Source organism: Sminthopsis crassicaudata, chromosome 3 (genome assembly GCF_048593235.1).
Source record: "Sminthopsis crassicaudata isolate SCR6 chromosome 3, ASM4859323v1, whole genome shotgun sequence".
Classification (NCBI taxonomy): Eukaryota; Metazoa; Chordata; class Mammalia; order Dasyuromorphia; family Dasyuridae; genus Sminthopsis; species Sminthopsis crassicaudata.
Window position 1 is genome coordinate 37,187,363 of NC_133619.1, and position 25,719 is coordinate 37,213,081.

At 36.6% G+C, this 25,719-nt stretch overlaps 1 protein-coding gene across 5 annotated transcripts in view; it reads right to left on the reverse strand.

The window, feature by feature from the left end:
- Nucleotides 1-25,719, reverse strand: part of PEX5L (peroxisomal biogenesis factor 5 like) — a 260,490-nt gene that overhangs the window by 151,763 nt on the left and 83,008 nt on the right. For 4 of the 5 annotated variants that reach the window (XM_074298261.1, XM_074298260.1, XM_074298265.1 and 1 more), the window contains exon 2: nt 24,036-24,107. The exons of the other annotated variant lie outside the window; for it this stretch is intronic. In XM_074298261.1, coding sequence (XP_074154362.1) covers nt 24,036-24,107 — 72 coding nt within the window. The remainder of the gene's footprint in view (nt 1-24,035; nt 24,108-25,719) is intronic. 5 annotated transcript variants of the gene reach the window in all.

Below are 25,719 nucleotides of genomic sequence, written 5' to 3' on the forward strand. Positions count from 1 at the left end.
AGTTTCCTTGATTCTTCAAGTCTTAGAAAAGGCAGTGAGAAATAACCTGTAAATTTCATTTGTCTCCTGACTCTCCTGTTTTCTGCTTTCAAGGTCATGTTTTCTTCTTTCAAGACTGTACTGGATAGAATTGCCACTTTCAGCTGTACAAACAGAAGTCTAAAAAGTCAGTTTTCAGTGGAGGGAAACAAAGATCTATCCTTGATAATGAAGCTTTGGAGCATTTAGAATTGAGATGATCTTGGTGAAATGAGCCATTTTATTTCTCTAATGTGATTTATCTTCAGGCCAATTAAGAGTCACAAACAGCTTTTGGGGTATACACAATGGGAGAGAGAACAAGCCAGCCTTTGTTTTTATGGACTCTTCATGTTGCGGTGTTACCCAGTGCATGGCCCTTTCTCATTCATCAACATTGTCCATTTCTCACAATCAGGCCCTATGAGGATGGGAACTGAGACAAGTCAGCAAGTGAAATGAGATTTATTTTTTAATATAAAGGAATTCCTTCCCATTACCGAATTCCTTGAATATTCTAATCATTAAAAAAGAGAAAACTACATTAATAAACTACAATGATTATCTTAGACTAGAAGATAGAAGATAAGGGTCCAAAACAAAAAACTGCTACTTTCTGGCACTTCACTTCAATGCAGTCTAGTCCAGGCAAGTCTGGTTTAAATCAATTCAATTCAATTCAGTTCAATTCATTTTGATTCCATTCCATTCAATTCCATTCGATTCCATTCCATTCCATTCTATTTTATATTTTCAAGAGGCCATGTAGCCATGGAGTAACTCTTAACTTTAGAGTTAGAGGAACCTAGATTCCAATCGGAGCCCACCATTCAATTTGCCCCTCTCAATTCCATTTTTTTTCATGCATAAACTGAAGGAGATTAATCTATATGTTTTTAAAATCTCTTCTATCTCTAAATCCATGGTCCAATGGTCCTACAAATTCAATTTAATTTAAAAGATTTATTAAGCGCATGACACTGTTCTGGGTGCTGAAAGACAGAAAACCCCCATCCCTGACCTCAGGGAGCTTATATTCTACTGAGAGAATACAATATTTATGCTTATGATATTTAATCCCTTCCCTTCTCTGAGTCTGAAAATGAGGATGATAACGTACCTATGGAGCTGTAAAAAACAGATGTTTTGGGGATGGCAGACATTGCAAAGAGCAGATACTTGGTGGGCAGGTGCCCTGGCCCCAGCCCAAATCAGGACTTACTCATTACCTCAGTAGTGATAGAAAGCTCTTTGAGAGAGGCGATTAAGTTGATGTGGTGAATAGAGAGCCGACCTTTGTGTCAGCAGTTCTGCCCCTAACATGCACTGTCTTTGTGACTCTCACCCTCAATGGCTCAGGTACCTCCTGAGACTACAAAACACACACCTAGTGTTGCTCTGCATTGGGAGAGAGAGTTTTCTCACTTGTAAGCTTCCTATACTAATTAAATAATAATAGTTAACATTCATATGGAATCCACTATGTGGTAGACACTGTGATAATAATAATAATAATAAAGTTTTAAAAATGTTATCTCACAATCCTCATAACAACCCTGGGAGGAAGGTGCTGTTGTCATCCTCACTTTATAGGAAACTGAGGCAAACATATTACGTGACTTGTCCAAAGTCACACAGCTAATAATGTCTGGGGCCAGATTTGAGCTCAGGCCTTCCTGACTCCAAGACAAGTGTTTTATCCATTGCAACACTAACTGTTCATAAATTAATAAAGTAAATATAAATAAATAAATAAAATAGATCTGGATTCCACCTCCAAAATCTCCAGTTCTTTTTAATGATAAAGCTTTCTTTATCTCTCCACATATGCACACATGTATGTAGACATATATCCATATGTGCATGCATATACTATGTACATATATGCATAGCCCTATTATACACACATTAGTCATTTTTTTTACTTTTTCATTTTTTCCTTTTGCAACTGGGTCTCCCTCTCTCTCCCAAACTAGAAGTTCAGCAGTCACTCACAAGTCCAGTTTCCAATTCTAGTCATCAGAAAAGCTTTAATCTGTTTTATTCTTTTTGGTCTGGGCCAGTTGACACCTTATTCAGCCTACTTCACCCTATTGGTGCCATCTAATCAATCAATCTTAGCCCAACTACAGCTCAAATCTCCCCAACATGAGCTATCTCCCAATCTTAAATTCCATGGTTACAATAATATATTAGCAATAATAACATTTAAATACAATGCAATTCAATTCTCTTGTTGGAGGAAACTAGTTTCCATCAGAAAGATCAGAAAAGAAAGCTGTCAACTTAAGCAGGATAGCTGGATTCTTCTTTCCTCATCTCTTCTGTCTTGGTATAAGACAAGGAGAATATTGGTGAGCTTTTCTGTGGGCTAGATCCCCCTATGGACTCTTATTGAGAATAATGCTTTTAAATATATAAAATAAAATGTATATAATTTCCAAAGAAACCAATTTTATTGGAATAGTTGTCAAAATATTTTTTAAAACAAGTTCAGAGTTCCCTTGAATTCCACCTTCAGATCCCATGAGGGTCTGTAGGCCCCAGATTAAAAACTTTTGTGTTAAAACTATAATGCTTTTAAATGTATAAAATTAAATGCATATGATTTCCAGAGAAACCAATTTTTTGAAATAGCTATCAAATTATTTTTTAAAATAAGTTCACAGGTCCCTCGAATTCTACCATTGGATCACATGAGGGTCTGTAGGCCCCAGATTAAAAACTTTTGTGTTAAAACTATAATGCTTTTAAATGTATAAAATTAAATACATATGATTTCCAAAGAAACCAATTTTATTGAAATAGCTGTCAAAATATTTTTTAAAATAAGTTCCCAAGTCCCTTGAATTCCACCATCGGATCACATGAGGATCTGTAGGTCCCAGGTTAAAAACTTTTGTGTTAAGGGTAACTATGGGGAAATCTCAGGTCTCATTTTTTAATAGTGCCCAATCTGTGGGCACCCAGATTGCATGTGCATACCACAAAATACAAAGCCAACAGGATTAACTTTAATTTAAACAAAATGGAGGCAAATGACTGAGTTCTGAGAAAGTTCCCAGCCATCCTCTGTCTGTGAGTTCACAGAGTAAAGCTACTTCACAGAAAAAGCATCATTCCTCCTAGGTAAAGGGTCTGGACCACTGACAGAGTAGGAAATATTTTTGCAGAGGCCTGATTACTGATAGGGCATAAAAATCACTTCTAAGCTGGCAAATTTTTACACTGTGGTGTTATGTTGTTAGAACTCTATTTCTCAGGCTCTTGATTCAAACTAATTGGTCTCTCGACATTACTGGAAGATGGGCTCTATGACTTTTCAGCTAAAGGCTCATTATACATTTTTCAAGCCTTTTACAGAAGGCTCAGGTGTTACGATAACTCCCCTGGGAATCTCCTTTCTACCTTTGAGGGTCAAATGCATTGGTTTTCCTGGTTTATGCAATTTCAACAATACCAGAGAGAAAATGATTGATATGGAAGAATTAGGGGATGGAATGGATCTTTTTTTTTTTTTTTTAACAAGAAGTCAAATTTTACCACAGAAATAGTATCTCTCCAAAGAATTGTATATGTCTAATACAAATGATATTGTCAATCTTCTTTAGTTTCTTCAAAACTTAACTCTGCCTTCACCTATTTTATGGGAAGCTTTTCTAGTTGCTGAGTAACTACTATTTTCTGCTTGTCAAAATATGTGATAGTTGCCAGTTTACATCTTATATTTCCCAGGTGAGTTTCAGTGGACCTCTCCCCTGCCTCAGTCATTAGCCCACATATAGGTAAGTAATAAATGTGCATTTAACACTCCCCCATACTGAACATTTCAAAATTGTGAATTATTTCTTTATTCTATCATTGAGATAGACTGAGCATTTTGATCTTAGAATATTCATCTAAATGCAGTTTCTGTCTGCTCATTAGCATTGCCCAATTCATGTATGTTTTTTAAAAGAACTTCCAGCAATATCAGTCTATTAGAGATTAAAATTTTTGCATTCAATTATTATTTATATAAAACATTCATTTTGATGCAGTTTCCCAAAGGGAATTCTCTTTCAAGTTTTTATGAGATCTTGGAATACATTGGATGTAATTAATGGGGTTCTTGAACCCTGAAATCCCATTATTAATCAATCAGTGAGCATTTATGAAGCACCTCTTATATGCTGGTTGCTGGGGATTCAAATATAAAGAAGGAAAGAATTTTCTGGGCATGGAATCTTGGGGTTAAATTCTGCTATGTGATCTCGAGCATGTCATATAACCTTAATCTCATATTTGGCACCCTTGAGGTTCCTTCAGTACTAGATCTAAATCCATGACCCCCTAGTCCCAGAGACTTTCAGGAAGTAACCTCCATCCTACTCTAAGGTATTTAGCACTCCTATTTCTCAACATCAAGATGGTTTCCTTCAGGTTTCTACTTGCCTCCACTTTCCTTAGCTATCTGATGGTCTCAATATTCTCTCAAACGAAAGGCTGCAGGGACTTCATTTGCTCCCATTCCTTTCCCACAATCCAATATCCTTGATGATTTAAATGGGGATTTACTCTGAAGCACCACAAAAGAAAAGTGCAATTATAGGGAGAAGAGGTAAAAGAATAGGTGAATAGGTTAATCATTTCACACTTTTCCTAGGTTTTTATAATGGATTCTCATCCTTAATTCAGGCTGCAGGATATCTGGGTAGCCTCTTTAGTTCTATTATGCTGAACTTCCTTCTGTTCAGTCTTGTCCCCATAGTTAACTGGGTACCAGTTTCATAGCTGTAGGTCAGAGGACTGGGACTGCCCTGTCTCTCCTTTTGACATTTACTTCCCCAATTTTCAAAATAGAATATGGGAGTGTGGAGCTGGGCAAATCCTCCCCCTCATCCCAGCTGTCATTTAGGGGCAATCTTGAGCTACTTCCATGCCTAGGAAAGTTCCTCTTATTTTCAGGACCCCAAACTCCTGGGTAGAAAGGACTGCTTCCTCTCTGGCATCAGAGCTAACTTACTACAGGCTACCTGGTCTTGGTGCCTCCTCTACCTCTACCTTTACCTGGAGGTCTTAACTCTCTGTTCCCTGAAAACTTCTCTCTGTCTCTCTTTGTCTTTGTCTCTTTCTGTGTGTCTCTCTTTGTGTTTCTGTCTCTGTATTTCTGTGTTCCTCTTTTTTTTCACTCTTTCTTTCTCTGTCTTTCTTTCTGTATGTCTCTGCTTGTCTGTCTGATCTCTCTCTGTGCTTTTCTCTCTGTCTCATTTTCTTTCTCACTTTCAGCCTCAAGCTGTCTTATAAGGATGCATTCCAAAGGCCTATTTTCTCCTATAATTTCAAATTAAAATTCAGAGACATACCACAACAGCAACATACTTTGCAGGGCCATTTGACCATAGGTACTAAGGAAATTTTATGAAGCTTTTTCCTAGAAAACTCGACATGTCATGAATCTCAGAGCACATAGCCTACTAGGGTAGGGATGTGACCTTCCTTAAGGAAGGAATAACCTGATATGACAGCAGAGTGTTGTTAACCCTGTTACATCCATCATTTCACTGAGGGAAGGAAGGATGAAAGGTAAGGGGGGAGGGAAGAAAGAAAAGAAGGAATAAACATTTGAGTGCTTGTTATATTCCAGGCACCATACATACTAAGCACTTTACAAATAGGCTAGTAGGACTTGCCTCATCTAAAATCTTCCTATGATGATATCATGGATAACAGGATAGGAAAGATTGTGCCAGGGTATGGAAGGCTCAAGAAAGTCCTAGCCAAAACAAAAAGCCTTTGAGTATGTATTTTCCAGTGATGATGTAAAATATGGCTGTTATCTAAGGACGAATCTAGTTAAGCTTGAAGGGGCTCATCACCACACTGGTCGTGGATAACAATTATTTTGGAATGCAAAGACCATCTGGGTCTTTGGAAGTAAGGTAGTGACAATCTGCACTGATGAAGAGATTTCCCACATCAATGAAAATAGGTCCTATTTGGTGCCCTTGAGGTCCCTTCAGTACCAGATCTAAATCCATGACCCCTAGTCCCAGGAACTTGACTTCTTAGGAAGTAATCTCTATCCTGCTCCTAAGATATTTAGCACTCCTATTTCTGAACATCAAGATGGCTTCCTTCAGGTTTCTACCTGCCTCCACTTTCCTTAGCTAGCTGGTATTCTCAAAATTTCTGATCCTCTCAAAGGAAAGGTTGCAGGGACTTCATTTGCTCCCATTCCTTTGCTGCAAACCAATATCCAATAGGGATTAGGATTGGAGACCAGTTACAAAGAATCTTTGACTTTCTTTTCCCCATCCTTTAAGCTGCCAAGTTTTCTACATGTTTTATTCTCTATGTCTCCTTCTTCCCATTCTCATGAAGACCATCACCCTAGTCCAAGCCTTCATCAATTCTCACCTAGATTATTAGAAGAATCCCCTGATCAGTCTCCCTGCTTCAATGTTCTCCCTTATTTAATCCATCCCCCAATGTCAAATCAACATCATTAAAATAAAAATGGGACTATATGAACAAATGAATTTAAGAGCTATTATTAAGTGTCTTCTATTAGGCATTTACATTATCAACTTAAACATCTCCACTAATTCTCTATTTCTTCTAAGATAAAATAAATGTTAAAAAATAGGATAAATAAAATAAATCACCCTGGTCTAGAATTTAAGACCCTTCACAATCTGACTACATCCTTATTATTTCTTATGACACTTTCCATTCTAATCAAATGTGTCTGCTGGCTGCTCCCTGGATTTGACATGCCACCTTTCATAGATGACCCTTCCATTTCTGAAATTCATTCTCTCCTTATATCTCCCTGTTAACATCTCTGGTTCCTTTCAAAGCTCAGCCCAGAAGTCACTTCCTACCTGAGACCCTTCCAAATTCCTCTTAGTTATTAATAATCTTTCCCTTTTGACATTATTTTCTATTTACTTACTTGTAAATTCCCTTCACCCCTTGAAAGAATTAAGTTCTTTAACAATAGATTATTTCATTTTTGTCATTGTATCACTAACCCCCAGCACAGTACCTGGGCTCTTACTTATTGATTAATTTATGTCTGATTGACTTACAGGCCACATATGTCAGAAGCATCCGTCATTCACAATTCAGAAGAAAATTAGCATGTGCATTCAGGATAATTTTCTCCACCATGATCTTCCTCTCCCAAAGGAAGCTTTACCTTTGTATCTTAGTATATATATATATATATATATATATATATATATATATATATGTGTGTGTGTGTGTGTGTGTGTGTGTGTGTGTGTGTGTGTGTGTGTATACACACACACACACACACACACACACACACACACACACACACACACAAGGGAATGAAAAAAAACCAGATCCCATGAAGATGTGATACATGGTCTCTGGGTAAAGAATCCAAACAAAAAGAACCAGTGATGCTGGAGAGGGAGATAGCATAGGGTCAGCTGCTGGTTAGCCTCTCCTGCATTAGCAGGTAACGACAGTCCAGGAGGATCTGTCTGAGATGCCACAGTGGAAGTGCTCATGTCCAAGAGTTCCAAAGAAGTAGCAGTGACAGAGATTTGACAGGGGGAAGCCTGGAGGGGCATGGAGACATCAGCTCTTTGACAGTCTTTCTAAAGGGGTTTGCCAGAAAGCCAGAGGTCTGTCAGGGATTTTTGATAAGCTTGTCTGACAGAAGAGTTCTTCAAGGACTTCAGCCTGCATAAAAAGGTCATTTTTGGGGGATTGGCTGGCTACCTAGTTGACATTTCTCAAGGCCAAACAGCATCTTCTCATTGTACACAGGCTGGCTTGCTAATCAACAAATGTTCAAACCATTGACCCACAGAATTTTAGCCAGAAATGGAATTTTTCCACATGTGGGGGCAAGAAAAGAGATTTAGTTGAGTAGTTAGAATTTTACTTAGTGTGTATAGGAAGCACATAAGTTGTGAGGGAGGACTGCAAGACATGTTTAACAATATAGTTCATCTCCTAGTAAGAAAAGGCTTCTATTATCACTATTTCTTTTTTGGACAACTATAACAACATGAAAGTCTTTGGGAGATTAAAAAAGGGAAACAGATTTCATCTTCAATATGAGGAAGAACTTCTTAATAGTTATAGACATCCTAAATTGGAATAGGATTGCTCAGGAAGTAGTAAATTTCCCATCACTGGAAGTATTTAAGTAGAATTCCTTTCATATGGTGGGCATTCAACTGTGTCTCTTTCTTACGATGGCCATCACATGTGTCACTTTGATATGCTGATTCTCACTCATATCCCTGTCATATGATGCCTTCACCTGCGTCCCTTTCATATTGTGGCCCTCACTTGTGGTCTTTTCTTATGGTAGCTCTCACCCATGTCCCATTCATATAGTGACCATCACCATCACTTTGATATGTTAACTCTCACTCATGTCCCTTTTATATGATGGCCCTCACCTGTGTCCTTTTCATATTGTGGCCCTTTCTTATGGTGGCCCTCATCTGTGCCCCATTCATATGGTGGCCATCACCTGTGTCCCATTCATATGATGAATTTCATCTGTGTATATGAGCCACATCCTTTTGGGAGGTTGGAGAAAAGAAAAAATAGAAAAAAATTTCTCTTTTTAATTGAGCCCTTTGGGCTTATTTTGTCTTTTCTTTGTTGCTATAATTAAAATACATTTCTTCTCTGCAAACAATACTTTTTGGACTTTTTTTTTAACAAACTGCCTTATTTTTCAGTACAGGCACTATTAAAAATAATATTGGGCATTTAATCTTACTAAGTGCTTGCTCTATATTTTCTCCTTTGATTTTCAGAATGATGCTATAAGATAAAGTAGAGATTTATAATTGTCTCATTTTTGTAGGTGAGAAAAATGAGACAGAGAGAGGCTAAGTTGACTTCTACTGAATGTTTCTGGCTGGATTTGAATCCAGACTTTTCTGACCTCAACATCAATACTCTAAATCCTCAAGGTAAGCTTACATCTAGTCAATACTGTGTAAGTACAAATTTTTAGTAGAAAATGTTTGCGAGAAAATTAACTTGCTTTGGGCCCATTTTATCTTAGAATCAGGAGTTGAACATTTAGACTCAATTCTCAGCTCTTTTCCAATTATTACTCTATTTTTTGAATGGCAGATAGGGTGGTAGAATTATTGAAAGATAAGCATAATACTATCACAGAGTCACAGCTCTCCAGAGCTGGAAAGTATCTTTGAGTCCATCTATCTCTTGCAGAATTAGCATCTCTTTTACAATACCCCTAATACATAGGCATCTATTCTTTTCTGGAATATTAGCAGGAGCTCACTACCACAGGCTACCCATTCTACTTTAGGACAGATAGTTCTCATCCTTAGGAAATATTCACTACTCCATACCTGAATCTGCTTTTTTCCCATGTCTACTCATTGCTCCCTATTCACAGAATTTAAAATTTAAAATTCCTGAGCAGCCCTCTGGTCTACTTTGTATCCCAAAAGGGATCATCTTTATGATTTCCTAATGAACAGTCATCCAGCCTTCTCATAAAGGCCTCTAGTAAAGAGGAACTCCATTACCTCCTTTTCATTCTACTTTGGAAAAGCCTTCACGGATAAGTTTACTCCACTCATCTGAACATATGCTGTTTCCCTCAAGAGAATATAAGCTCCTTGAGGTCATTCAGTCTTAGAGATTTCAAGGAATTCCATCATTATTTAGTCAGCTTGTAGAATTTACAAATGGATCTCCACTCATCACAGAGGAGGGGAGATCTCAATACTGGGCAGAATGAAATTCATCTCTTCCATCATTTCAACACATTTATGAAGTGCTCTTTGCGGATAGAGCACTGGACTAGATTCTAAGGGAAGTTCATTGTTTTTTTCACCTGTGCTCTCAACCTTCACAGAACTCATAGTTTTTAAAAAAAAAAAATACAAAAGTTACAAAAAAATTGCTTTGGTTATGTGATTGTGATGTCTTCTTATAAAGCAGGGTGGAGTAGTGATTAGAGTATTGATCTGAGAGTTAGGAAGATTTGAATTCAAATCCTGCTTTAGATATTTAAATTTTCCAAACCTCCCAGAAATAAAATGAAAATAACACCTAAAATAACTTCCTTACAGGGTTGCTAAGAAGATCATCTGTGATAAAGTAATTTGTAAAATTTGAAGTGATATATCAATGCAAGCAATAATAATAATAACAATTTTTAATGGAATCATAGAGAATTTCAGAGTTTAACTAGCTTTCAGTGGTCACCTCATCCAGCTTGGACAAGCATCCTCTTGACAGCATACCTTCTTGCTTGTCCTTCCAAAGTAATCTGTTCCATTTTAGAACATAGGAACTGCTTGGCAAAATTTTCCTTAATTTCCCTCAAATTTCCCTCTCCAAAGTTCCTACCCATTGTTCCCAATCTTGTTCTGTTGGGTCATGCACCGTTTAATTCAGCCCATGATAATAATAGCTTTTTTGTTGTCTACATCATTCTGCTTACTCATACTGAGCTTGAATCCATAGAAACTCGGAGATATTTTCCATACAAATTGCTGTTTAACTATACCCTACCCAACCTATCTTATCTTATATGTTGACATTTTTTTCTCTTTCATAAACAGAGATACTGAATTTCCCCAAACATTAAACACATTGCACAGCAATTTGTTGTAAACATTCCCTCTTGCATTTTCATGCTTGTCTTTTCTCCTATTTTTTGCTGCTTCTATTTTCAATATTTTGTTTTGCTCTTTTGGCCAATTCTTCTCTGGAATCTAACATTTTTAAGGATTTTAGCATTTGGATCAGCCTACAGATCTGTTAATCCCTTTCCCCACATCATAATAAATTTTAGTCTTAGGAGAAACTACCCATTTTAAAGGAATAAATATTGGAGTTGAAGCTATAGTAGTTAGATTTGAAGCTCACTTTGGACCTCAGTGCAAATCATTTCCCTTTTTTGAGGCCTTAATTACATTATTTATAAAAGAAAAGGATTGAATTAGATCATTTCTAAGGTCTCTCCCAGATTTTAGGCAACTCTATTAATATATCCCACAGATTCCTCCCTCCCACCCATCAAGCTATGGATTGTCTATATTACTTTTCCCATAACCCTAACCCCTTATTAGAAGGAATTCAAAACATAAATATGGCTATTTCATCTCCTCCTCACATCTTTCTGTTCAATCATAATAACTATATCCTAAGGAGATGAGAGTATTGGTCCCCTTTTGCCAGCTAAGCCAATACATTTAAGTGGTCACACAACTCAAGTCCATGGCAAGGTTAATCAATCAAGTTAACAAACATTTATTAAACACCTACTATGTACTAGGCATTGTAAAAATTCAGCAAACAAAAAGAAAGGCAAAAACCAGTCCCTGTCCTATAGAAATTTGCAACACAAAAATGAGTGGAATAAAACTGTAATGTTAATCATGGATTTATTAGTCTTTGAACAATTCTGTTTTTGAATATCTGCTTTCCTCAGGGGCGAGCTAGAATCAAGTGAAATTTTCATTTTCTTCATAAATTCATTTAATTTAAAATATGCAGATGTGTTTCCTTGACATTTAAATTAATTTTTTAAAAAATGATCTTTCCTAGAATTTCAAAGAGCTATCTAAAACACATCACTGAATCATAGAATTCCACAGAGCTGGAAGAAACCTGAGCAGTTATCTAGTAGAAAGCATACTAAAAAGCATTCCCACTCAAAACACACCTGACAAATGGGCATGCAGCCTTTGCTTGTGGACTGCATGTGAGGGGACAGAATCACCTCCTTAGGCAGCTTATCCCACTTGGGACAGCTCTCATTAGTAGGAAATTTCTCCTCACATTCCCCCTAAGTTTGACTTTTTTCCCAATTTCCATCCACTATCCTTAGATCCACTACGTGGGGCCAAGAACAACATATCTAATTTCTGTTTTATATAAGTTTTCCAAATCACTGAAAACAGCTGTCATGTTCCCCTTAAATCTCTTCTCCTCACAAAGCATCTTTCGGTACTTTATTTACTTTTGGTACAGCAGGGAATTGAGAGCCATTATCTTTCTAGATGTTCTCCTCTGGATCCTCTCTAGATTTGTCAATGTGCTAATGCAGACAACTACAACTGGGCATGATACTCTTGATATGGTTTGACCGGGAAAAGATTACAATGGGATTTCCTGCTGCTTTTCTAGACCTTTCAATACAGCCCAAGTTCATGTTGACTTTTTGGCCGGTTTACCCTGTTGACTTATATTGAGCCTAGGAACCATTATAATCCTCAGATCCTTTTGAGCCACAATGCTGCCTGAAAATGCATCTCCAATATTGTCCTCATGAAGCTGATTCTTTGAGTCCAAGTATAACTATTTAAATTTGCTCCTATTAAATTTCATCTCAGAAGATTCAGCCTGATGCTATAGCCTGCCAAGGTCTTTTTGGATCTTGACTATCATCCAGCGTGCTAACCATTCCTCCTAGCATTGTCAGCTGCTAATTAGACAGAAATGCTCATTATGCCTTGATCAGAGCCTTTGATAAATGTGTTGAACAGCAAAATATTTGAAGCCTGGTATTTGCCACATATGAAATCAGGTAACTTTATATCTTATTTCAATAGATCATGATTCCACTGCTGGTACTATCCCAATTCCTTTGTACATTCCCTTCATATCCTATGGGATGGTCATCCATGTCTCATGGAAGATCCACCTACTGAACAGGAGGCCTTTCTATGATTTATCAAATATCAAGGATATTAGTACCAGTGTTGGGCTGTTCATGTTATCCCTCATTCCTACAGTCTAGTGCTATCCCATGACATATTATTATCTCAATTTCTTCATCAGTAAAATAAAGAGATTGATCAAGATGATTTCTGAGCTTCCAAGTTTAAATCCATATACAATTTAGTGATCTACTGATGGAGCTTATTCCTCCCTGATGACCAGTAAACTCCAATGCCATTCCTAAGTGCCACATTTACCTGTTTTTTCAAGAATGCTGCTGTTTTTATACACCAGCTTTTCCCTATATTCACCCTGATATTCCTGTCTTCATTCCTTATAAGATTAATCCTATGGAATACTAGATTAACTTTTTCTTGGATCTCACTTGGTTCCTAACACCCACTGAGGTGAGACATGGATGTCTTGTAAAATCACCTTTTATAGAAATTTTTCTAATTTACAAGAGGTCTTCTTCCTTTTTATGTTGTGTCTCTTAAGAAGAATGTAAGTTCCTAAATGTCAGGGAGTGTTTTTGTTTTCATTTTCCCCAACACCTAGCATGGTGCCTCCAACAAAATGGACACTGAAAATGCTTCTAGGATTGACTGTCAATGAGAGACTTCATGGCCTGGTGCATAAAATGCTGGACTTCAGAGTCAAGAAGTCTTGGGCTTAAATCTTATTAGCTGAGTATATCACTTACTGTCTTGGGACTCAGTTTCTTCACTTGTAAAAAAAGTTAGGTTTGGGGATCTCTGAGGTCCCTCATAGCACTAAATCTATGATGCTGTGAATATCAACTTGGCCCATATTAACTAGAATCTACTCATGGAAATATCTACATTGAAACAGAACATATTAAATAACTAATAATCAGAAAATGATTATAATCTGATTCAATGACCATGTTTTTAACCTTTTCCAGATTTCCAATAATTAAAATAACTGAAAAATCAGGGTATAAGCCTACTATGAGAATTTTTTGAAACAATTTTTAGGTTCTCCTTGCACTGAAATATATGGGTGTAGATTTATGACAGCATCTCCTAAGTCAACTTGCCTGTCTACTGCTACATGCAGCCTTTCATTTGCAATGCATTTTTCGTCTTGGACTAGCTTGTCACATCGATCCCAAATGCATTTTAGCCACTGACCTGAGACTATTCCATGCCCCAGAACTCTCATATCATTCACAAAAGACCAATGTCACATTTTTGACACCCTCAAAGATTAAGGCCTGACAGTAAGACCCATGAGAAGAACCTACTAGTACCTCTATGTCATATGGGAAGGAAAACTACCTCTACTCTTAGCTGAGCAGTTAATGGCAATCAGCCAGATGTTCACAGATTATACAAATGAGATCACTTTGTTAGGGAAAGCTGTGATGAATAATTGTCCCATCTGAGCAGATCACCCAGCACAAAGCAGAGATGGTAGTACTCTCTCCTTCCATCCCCCCAGACAAGTCCCTTATTCACAAATTTCAGGAATGAGATAATTTGGCTAAAGTAGGACCAAGGATAAACAATGGTAAAAAGATAAATAACAACTGGGATGAATGATTATGAGTGATGTTTGTTCCCTCTAGATCATCTGATAGGAAAATGATCTCCATTTTCTCTCAACCCCCACCTCAACAATGTATAGAGAGACCTACTAGACTTGAGAAGAGCTTTCTTTTTTAGAAAGAAAAGGAAAGACCATAAAAAGAACTCTAGGCTTGACAATTCTGGGATTGTGTCAGATTCATCTATACAAGGTCAGGATTCAGGGTAAATCACCTTCATGTCTCCACTCCTCCTCCATAGCAGGATTTGTGTATTGTAATGAACAGGGAAGGCATATACAGTACAACAAATTTAGCTTAGTGCTTGGCATATAGTAAGCACTTAATAAATGCTTGTTGACAGTGCAGACAAAATTGGAAAAAGAGACAAAAACACAGATATAGAATTAAGAGAGTACAATGAAACAAGAACCAGAAGATCTGGCTTAAATTTTGGTTTTGTTTCCTCAAATTTAATATATTTTAGTTTTTCCCTCAATTACATGTTAAAACAATTTGTTAACATTTGGTCTTTTTAAAGTTTTAAGTTCCAAATTGTATCCCTCCCTTTCTCCTCCCTTTCCTTTTTCCCTCCCTGAGATGGTAAAGAATTAGCTATGGTTACATATATGTAAATCATGTAAATCATGTAAAACTTTTCCCTATCATTCTTACTATTGGATGTTATGAAAGTAAGATTTCTGGATCTTAGTTTCCTCATCAATTCAAATGAAGGTATTGGATTAGATAATCTCTATCCTTTTTTCTATCTCTTTACTTTGGCTTAATCTCTCGGATCTCCAGTTTTCTCATCCACAAAATAGGGAATAATGATACCAACTTTACCTATGTCACATCTTCAATGTGAATAAAAATGCTTTGTAAACTGTAAAATGCTATAAAAATGTGAGATGTTTGTATTCAGATTCCTAGGTGCAATAGCAGAAATCAAACAGAAGACCTCTAATTCTTTCATTGTGATTCTCAAAATCAGAAAATAATTTATGTTCTAATTTGTCTGTCATTTTTATTTTCTTACTCTGGGATGTACAAGATAGCTAAAATCAATACAAAATTTCCTCTAGGTAGTTTTTTTTTTATTTCAAAGAACTAATGCAGAGACACTTTGTGCCAGTCCCTTATGAGGAAGCTTTTTTTTTTTTTTTTTTTGGTAAGGTCCTTTAAAAATAATTGGGTGATGGCTAGTTTCAAGTACATAGATAAAGTAGTGAATGCTGAATTCCAGAACAGTTATACACTTATAATTGAACAAATTCTCTTTCTCCTATGTCCAACAAAGGGTGCCAAAGTCCACAACTGATACCTCCTATATTTAATTTCATTAAATTCTGGGGAGTTGTTGAAAAATTTGTTATTTACAAAAAAATTGGAAGCCTGTCATATGAGAAATTCAAAAAAAGCTTTTTTGGACAAAAAAGGGGGGGAAAGACAAACAGACATATGGACAGAGACAAAAACACAGAGAGAGAGACACAGAGAGAGAGAAAGAGAGAGAGAGGGAAACAAAGAGAGAGGGGGAGAGGGAAAAAGAGAGAAAGTGGAAAGATGAGAGGAGAAGAAAAGAAAGGGAAGAGAATGATGAAAGGGAAAGACAGCGGAATAAGAAGAAAAGGAAGGAGAGAAAAAGAGAAGAAAAGTAAAAGAAAGATTCAAAAGATAAATGAAGGAAAACAAGAAGGAATGAAGAAAATAAAGAAGGAATGAAGAAAATAAAGAAGTGAAGAAAATAAAGAAATAAAAGGGAAAAAAAAAGTCTTGTTTTGAAATGTACTCTCTAATGTAGATATTCTAGAAAGATAAATGACCAGTATGAGGATAAAATTAATCTTGAAAATGGCATGAAAGATCTTATTTTAAAGTATAATGTGCATTTAAATCCCCTAAAAAATCCCTCATGTACTTAGATTAAACCAAGATTAAATCTCAATAAGATATCCCCCTCCCATATTTATCTTCCAAATGGAGGCAATTATGTTTAGGGCTGACTGTTCTTGGAGTTTATTGATTAGGGAAGTGATATGGGTGGATTTGTGCTTTTGGAAAATCCCTGAATTTTCTCAATCAGGGATAGATTGGCATGGAGAGATCCTGGGAATAAGCAGATTCAGCAGCATTAATTGTTAACATTCCTGTGATTTCAAAGGTGTGAGAGAATCCATGTGGGGAAGCTACCTATATCAGTACCTTTTGTCGCTTTCTCTGAAGCTGTTGTCCTAAAGAGTTGCTTTCAGGTTGTGGCCCAAGTTCCCATGTGAGTGCTAAGGGAATCCTGAGAAGTCAAAATTATTTTCATACTAATGTGATAATATTCAAATTGATAAAGTGGGAAATATAAATATAACTTGCAAATAAAAGCTCTCTGCAGGGAGAGGTTTTGATAATTTTTAAGAGTTTAAAGGTCCTGGTTTGAAACAGGAGCACTAAAGGTAAGCATTTTTCAGTCATACCGATGTAAGTTTTAAGGGTCCTAAGCTGCATTTTCATTGTTGTTAGGAACTTCTAGTGGGGAAATTTCCTCTCCCAATGCAGGCTGGCACTTTCTCTGCAACTTAATGTGTTAGGAGATCACCGAGGGCAATTACAGGTTAAAAATTTTTTGTGTGATCCTGGGTATATAGGTAGATAAAATAGGTATACAAATCAAACATTTACTGATAATAAATCATAATTTCATGACCCGACATTCAGTTACAAAACTCCATATGGGGTTGCAAACCACAGTTAAGGAGCTGGGCACTAGACCACACTAATTCTCAATTATGATGATATGAAAAGGAGAAGAATTATGATGATAATAGCTAAAATTGGTATAACATTTCAGTTATTTGTGACTGAGGATCATTTCATTTTTTGTTTTTGCATCCCTAAGGCATGCCTAGTATATAGTAAGAGCTTAATAAATACCCACTTATTGATTCAAAGTACTTTCTTGATCTGGGCTGCAGTTTTTAGGTAAGGAAGTATGCCAGTATAGCACTAAATAAATAAGCAAAACAAACAAATAAATAAACAAGAAAGAAAGAAGGAAAGAAGAAAACTAAAAGCAAAACAAAACATTAGCCAGGCATTAATAAGATAACAATATTATTCCCCATTTTATCATTATTCCTTTTAATATACATGAGGTCAAAATAGAAGTTAGTTGTTTGGGAGGAAAAGGAGGAGGGGAAGAAGAAAGAGGAGAAGGAAAAGAAGCAGGAGGAGAAGGAGAATGAGGGAGAGGAGAAAAAGGAGGAGAAGGAGGGGATTCATTGTGTCTATCCATGCTGGAAAAATACTGGCAATATAAACAAGTATGTATATGTGTATACACACATAAAAAAAAATATATATATATACATATACATACATGTATATGTATATATATATATACATACACACATCTATCTGCCTATTTATCATCTTATCTGCTCACTGAATCATTCTATTTCCTTTATTTTTCTCTTTTTAAAAACATGACATATCTTTTTGTCTAGGTATATCTTCCAAATGACAAACTGGAAACCATAAAGTGAAAGTGATAGATGGCAAAAGCCATTAATTGTGCCAGAAGACACATGATGTTTCCATATGTTGGCTTTCATATTTTCCTATTCTCTTTATCTTAATCTATCCTCCATGATCTGCTAAAAGGATATTCCTAAAACATAAAGTCTTTCCATAATTCTTCAATCTGATTTTCTTGGTCAAGAGGTTCACTGTCTCCTTACAGTTTCTAAAAAGAATATAAAGTGCTCAGGCTGGCATTTTTAATTTTCATTAATCCTGGCTCCCATCTTTCTTTCCTTCATTATTTCCTTGTGGTCTGTCCAAATGAGTCCTTTAGCTATTCTCCAAAGTAAAGATTCTATCTCCCCTCTCTGTACTGATACATCGCTTCCTCCTACCTGGAATGTATTCCCCCATTACCTCCATATCTAGTTTCCTCTAAGGCTCAGGTCATACTTTCTTCCTATTTTTCTGATCCCCATTCGGTAATGCCATCTCCAATTATTTTGTACTTTTTAATATATTCATCCATGTACATTTTGTATCTTCCAATAGACTGTAAGATTCTTGAGAGCAAGAATGTCTTTGTCTTTGTGTTTCTTACATCTAGGGCAGTACCTGGCACATAGTAGGGTCTTAATACCATTAAAATAGACTGTATTTAAGCTTTGAATTAGGATAGCTACGAATCAAAATGCTATCACTGAATATGACTGATTTATTCAGTATGGGCTTTGCTTTTGTTCTTCTTAATGTGCGCATCTCCATAGAGCCCAGAGCCCACAACTACTCTGACTTCCCTGGTGCAGAAGAAACTAAGACCTAAAACAAAATGGCTGTGATCAGGAAATATAAACAATGCATCCCTAATCAAGATTGATATGGGAAATTACTTTTGTTCTACTTACCATAGCAAGCCCAAAGACAATATTTAAAGATGATTTGTTTGATGTCAGGCCATCCTAGCTCATTTCTGTATTCTTTATGATTTTAATCCAACACTTTTCTCTTTGATTCATGGTCTCTGCTTTCAGAACTGCTCAGGTTGCGGTGTGAACATTTAGCTGTGGTTTGCAGTGAAAAATATTTATTTTTATGACTGGCTATCTATTAAGCTGCTACTAACATTGGAGATCACTGGTCTTCCTGGGAAGTGTGCTCAGGAATATTTCATGGGCATTTGTGTGATATTGGGATGAGACTATCTCACCATGAATAGACTGAAGCCCTGCTGACATGAAGCCAGTCTGACACATTTCTACAATAATCTTTCCCACCCAATAATAACAGAGTCAAGGTTTAGCTGATGTCTTGTTTCCTATAGGAAACCCAATTGTAGACTCATTCTGTCTTTCTGAAGTTTTATCTATTATATCTATTGTCTGTCTATCCATCTATCTACTATGTATCCATCCATCTATTCTATTATCTATCTATTCTATTGCCTATCTATCCATCTATCTACTATCTATCCATCTATCTATTCTATTATCTATCTATTGTCTATCTATCCATCTATCTACTATCTATCTATTTTATTATTTATCTATTTTCTTTCTTTCTATCTATCTATCTATCTATCTATCTATCTATCTATCTATCTATCTAACTTATACATATACATCTCCCAGTTTGTATGCATCTGCCTCTCTTTCTAGAATGAAAACTCCTTGAGGGCAGGGTCTTTTTATTTTTTTTCTCTGTATGCTCAACACTTAACATGATACCTTATATATAATAAGTGCTTAATAAATGCCTTTTGGGGATAGAAAAAAATCATGCTCTTTCTGCCTGGACCAGGACTTTCTTGGGAGTAAAATCCACATAAAACTTCTTGACTGAAATTTCTGTGATTGTTTTGTTCAGTCAGCAAATCCGAGGGTCTTCAAGGAAGCAGGGGCTATGCTGGTGCAGTCTCTTGTTTTGACAGCTTGCACATTTTCATGCAGTGAGAGCTTTGGAATGGCTGTTTAGATAATGAGAATAGAGGATTTCAGCCCAGCCTTGATCTCTTATTATTTTATTTAATGTCTTCAGGTTTTCTATGGGTACTGCTTATAGGAGTGGTCAATACAGGACTATACTCTACCAGGCTGCTTCCAGATGAATATGGGAGAACAGACTGAGTGCTTATGGCTGTGAAAATGCAATAAACTGGCATATGGTTTTCATTTATGGTTTGGAAATTTAATGAAGCAAATATATCATTTGGAAAAACAAAACACCTATCTCCCTGTCGCTTATCTTTGGATCTTTCTCATCTCTATCTCATTTTCTCCATCTCTCCTTTCACTTTCCTCTCTATTCCCACTACTCCTCTCTCCTTTCTCCCTCTACCTTTTCTCATCTTCACATGCCTCTCCCTTTTCAGATTTCCTTCCCAAACTCTGAACTCAGCTTGTATATACCTAGATATTTACGTGTTCTCTCTTTTAATACTTTTCATACTTCTTGGAATGAGGGACTGTCTTTTGTGGGGAAGTGTCTTTATATATCTCAAGTTTTTGGCAAAGTGCTGGGCACATAGTAATTATTTAATGTTTGTTGCTTAGATCAGAGATGCATAAAACCTAAGAAGATGATTTTTTTCCTATATGTAAACATATAGAAGAAGCATAATTTTATATGCTTTTGACATTTATATCTATATCTATATATACAGATATATGCATGTATATGATGAAAGGTCAATCTTACAATCAGGAAAACCTATGTTTTAAGTTCTTCTTATGATAAAACTGACATTTAACCTTGAATAAGCTACTAACTTGGTCCAGTTTACTTTCCAGGACTATCTGCTACTGTTGAGCTGACAATCTGCATTGGTGAAGGGATTTTTCATATTCAAGTTCCCTATACTGATGAAATCACCGGCCAAACCTTTAAGCACACTTAGGTACACAAGTACTAATTAGTGAGTTCCCAAATATTTTACCTCAGTGAATCAAATTTGGGTTTATTTCAGTTAGATGATTTTCTTACAACTTCAACATGAAACATATAACCAAGACATGGAAAGGATAAGTATCATACTAACAGTGTATATGAAAGCATCATTGCTAAGGTTTTAAACACATTCAAACATGAAGTTCTGAGCAAAAATATCACCCAATTGCTATCTAGCAAGCATAAACCCAACAGTACAGAGAGAAAGTCCTATTTGAGAGGAACAGGTATCACTCTTATTCATCCCGATGAGGTCCAGGTGAAGGAAGTGACATAGGTGTGGGATTCTGAAGAAACTAAAAAAATATAAACTCCTCTTTACCCTGATTTGGAATAAGAAAGCACATGTGTTTTGCTACAGAAGGATGTCTCTAGGAAGGGCATCCTTAGGAAAAGAAATACCCTGGTTTCTCCATTTTTGGAATCTTCAGAGTATCTCTCTAGAATCTGTACCATGATGTTTAGTTAAATAAAATCTTTAAGAAAGCAGAGCTCCAGAGTCCCCAGATGCTAAAGAAAATCAAGAGTAATTAAGAACTCACCTTCTAGATGATTGCAGGTGGGAAAAATTTAAAGAAAGACATATTTTGATTGTGTTATTTTTTTACATTTTTTACATACAAGTAATTAGCCTTCCCTTGCCCCCCCCCCACAACATTCCCAACTGCCTCTGACACAAAAATGGAATGTCTAATGCATCTGTAGCATGGTTTTTACTAAGGGAAATGATAGGGACTAACCTATTAATCAGGGCCCCCAATTCCCACAAGTACCAATGGGAGGAGGAAAGTACATGCCTTTAAGTTATTGTTCAAGCATAATTAAAATAATAGATTAACAGGTCATCCTAGTACTCAAACTCTAGCATTACATGCCTCTTTAATTAAAAGGATAATTTGGCTCTAAGTGACAGAAACACAAAGTCAAATTCACATTTTCCCCCTGCTACACTCAGAAGTCATTCTGTTGAGGGAGAAGGGAAGGGAGATTCAGAAAAACTGAGTATGTAAAAGAAGGCAAGAACAAAATAATTGCTTAGATTATTTGGAGGCACTTTTATAAGCTAAGGCCAGCTGGCAATCTTGTGCCAAGAGGGCCTTACAGGTCCTCCTATGGTGCAATGCAGAGGGCTGCATTTGAGGATCAGAGATAGAGGACCTGGGTGGGAATCCCAAGTCAACTTGGGCAAGTCTTTTTAGTTTCCTAGCCTCAGTTTCCCCCTCTGTGAGATTATTAGATTGGACTAGATGACTTCTGGTCTTATGATTCATGACCTGACCAATTTCCCCAGGAAAACCACCCCAGTTAGCTTGATAGTTTGGGTGTTAATGATGGTGCTGTTGGAATCCGTAGCCAACTTCACCTGCTCCCCCACTCCTTTCATCCATGGATATTTAAAATTTCTAGAAATCAAAGGGAGGTCATCTAGTTCAAATCTCTTAATTTATAGGTGAGTCCATTGAGATTCAGAGAGATTAAATGTCCTATCCTAAATCAAACAGGTAGTAAATGTCAGAATTAAATATAGGTCTTCTGACTAGGTCCAGCCTTCTTTCTACTATATGTATAGTATTCCCAACATGGTGGCCAATTTTATATTGATTCCATTAGATTTAGTGAATTAGGTCATTTTGGTCTTCCTCTCTCAGGTGTCTCCTCTTGTTTGGATTTTCTCTGTATCAACATTAAGCCTTGAGATCTCTTTTAGTCCCATCAAACTATTTCTCTCCATTTAAACTGGCATCATTTCTAGCTTCTGGGCCTCCTCCCCATCAAAAGCATTTTCTGCTTGCCCTGTCTCCAAGATCCTTAACAAAGATGTCAGAAGCTGGGCTGGTGCCGACTCCCACAGACCTGTGTTGGACACCTCTCATTACTTAGTGTGTCATTGTTTATAGGCCATTAACCGGTTTTCATTTTACCTTCTGTGCTTATGTAAAATCAAATTTAGTGGCTTTTCAAAAATGGGGAGCCTAAAAAGCTTTCCAAGAGCCTCTAATTTACCTTAAATTCATTGTGTTATTCAGCAGTTTTACCATTTTGTCCAAGAAAGTTCTTAAGGCAATTTTTCAATAATTACTTTTTAATAATCATCTTAGTTTTTCCACATTTTTCTTTCAAAAATTAGCTATAATATTTGACAAAACCTTTAATGGGCAGGTACTGTCAATAACTGTTTTAACCTCCTCTGCTTTTTTAAAGTTAATTTTCTATGTCATCTCAAGCAACATATTGGAATAAAAATCAAGAGATTTGGGTTCTGTTGCCCAATCTGACATTTAAAGAGATCTAATCGTGGGGTCCTCTCTAAACTTCAGATTTACTATCTTGAAAATAATCATCCTATAAAAGCATTATCCTGTGGTAGATATAAATCTGACCTCATAGGCAAGAGAAGTGGGTTATATGTCACCTCTGACACATCCTAGCTTAACTTCTCAATACCTGAAAGTAGAATTCTAAAAGGGAAGCATGTGTTATTCTACTCCCAGTGCTACTGGTGGGAATTTGGGTCCTGATTAATAGAATAATTTCTTGTTCTCCCTTGTTATGTAACATGCTAAAGATGCAGTAAGGCAGAGCAGGTGGCAATCTAAATTGGTAGATGGAGTTTTCTTATCAGGAGTTCCCTAAGCCAATGAAGTCACTTGTCTGGTCCAATAAAGAAGAAAGGAAAGGAGAAGAAAGGAGAGGAGAAAAATAGGGGAAGCGAGGAGAGGGGAGGAGAGGAAAGAATGACACCTGCCCTGCCTATCTCATAGACTTGTGGGAATGAAACCAGAAAAATTATGAAGAGTACATATAACGTATCATTATAAGATTGCAATTGCACAGATTTAGAGCTGGAAAAGACTTTAGACATAATCTGATCCTTTAGAATGTATTCTGAATCAATGGAAGGCTTCCTTTTTCCATTTTCATCTAATTCATTCCATAGTTGCCATCTGTGTTTAGACTCAGTTCAAAATCTGACTCTTCAAAATTTTCTCTTATTCTGTTTTGCAACATATTCATCCACAGACCATTAGGCGGTCATTGGCTCAGGTAGTCCATCAAAGGATGGTCTCAGAACCCATCTTTCTAGGAAAGCCACAGCCAGAAGAGAAGGCCCATAAGGACCAAGGCAAATGAACTGTAACATACACAGACATAGACAACCAGACAGACAGACAGACAGATAGACAGACAGACACACACACACACACACACATACACACACACACCATAGATCTCAGAGATAATAGGACCTCAGGTGCTATCAGGGATGTCAACATTCAGGAATATGAACAAGCAAAGGAAACTGATGGAAGCAACCACTTACCTGGTTTTGATCAACAATTATTTCGATGTCTTCATCACTGCTTAGCTTTCCATATCCTTTTTCTTTACTTTTCTTGTGAAAGAATAATTTTAAAAAGCAGTTCAGTAGCTCGGTAATTTTGAAGCATTATTGATCTCTAGTCTCTTTGCATTAATAACCAGTCTAACTCCCAGCTAATATTCAACAGTAAAAGAAAAAATGAATCCCTACTGTCAAAATTCATTATCTTTTCTATAGTTCTTCCATGTATATAAGCAAAGGTCCTCTAGTCTCCCTAAGCTACTGGTTGGTGATAACTCACTTTTCCTTTTTGCTGCCTTCTCTTGCTATTCCCTTCCCCTCTTTGTGCCCTCCACCAAAACTTTGGGTCAATTTTAATTTCATGATTCCGGATCAGTCTGAATATTACCTAGGGAGACTTAATCAATTACTAAGAGAAGAGGTTCTTAATGATTTTTATATCATGAATCCATCTGGAAGTCTAGTGTAGCCTATGGAACCCTTCTTAGCATAATATTATTTAATTATACAATTATAAAAGAAAACAATCATACTGGAATATAGCTACAAAGATAAAAAAAAAAACAAAAAACTTCACAAACCCCAGATTATGAATCTTAGAGGATCATGATGGACAGATGTGGTCCTAGCACTTCCTTTTTAGTCTTGTAATCGTGTAAATAGATATTGAAGACCGGGACAATCAAGTGTTTGACTCTCATACATTTCCTAAATTAGGGGGAAATGTCATCCTGCCCATATAACAAAATTAAAGTTGTTCTCTCTTTGTACATAGAGCAGATGAGAATTACCATTGGGGTAACCCTTTGAGATAAGAGTCACAAGATGGGGCAAGAAACATTTTTAAATATCAAAGACATTTTTTAGAAAAGGAAAAATAAACAGATCACTGATTAAATTGCAAAGCCCTACAACTAGTCTAATTAAAGTCAAGCCCTTTTACTGCAGTGACCACACCCCAAATCACTTCCACCAATGTACACATTCTTGTGAGATTTTAGTTTGGAAACAGAGCATAAAAATCATTTCACTTCTGCCATAGTTGTGAAAAAGAAGTCTATCTGAACCCCAGCTTAAGCTCTATTGTTTCTTTGTAATTTGGGTCAGAAAGTCCAAAACAAATATTTATGGCCCGTGCCTATCACTCTAGATGAGCACTAAAGTGGAGAAGAAAAATAATTAAATAGACACCCATATCCAAAATTTATTTTTAAAAATCATATCGCCTTGTGATCACATGTGGGTTGTCAGTAAAAGTTAAAAAAAACCCCAAAACCCAAAACCAAAAAACAAAAACCCACTCCATTTTCTGTTCTCTCAACTGGTATAAGTTAGAATATTCCTGTCCTTAGGGGGCACATGATGTCATCTGAAAAGTCACCAATCTTTGAGCAATTAATGGAGTTATTTGTCCACGTCCATGACCACCCAAATAACATTTCTACCCTGACTTTACCAATCCCCCATCCCTCCAAAATGAGGGAGACAGGAAGGAGTGCTTACTCTAGCAAAAGGAGTCCTGAGTCTCCAAGTATTTGGATGCAGACCTAAAACCTGGGCTTCCATTCATTTATTCATGAATTTGGAATGGAACAGAACAGATGGTCATGTGTGTCTCTCTCTGATGGATCTTGCTCTCATTTGAGGGTAGATTTCAGGTTGG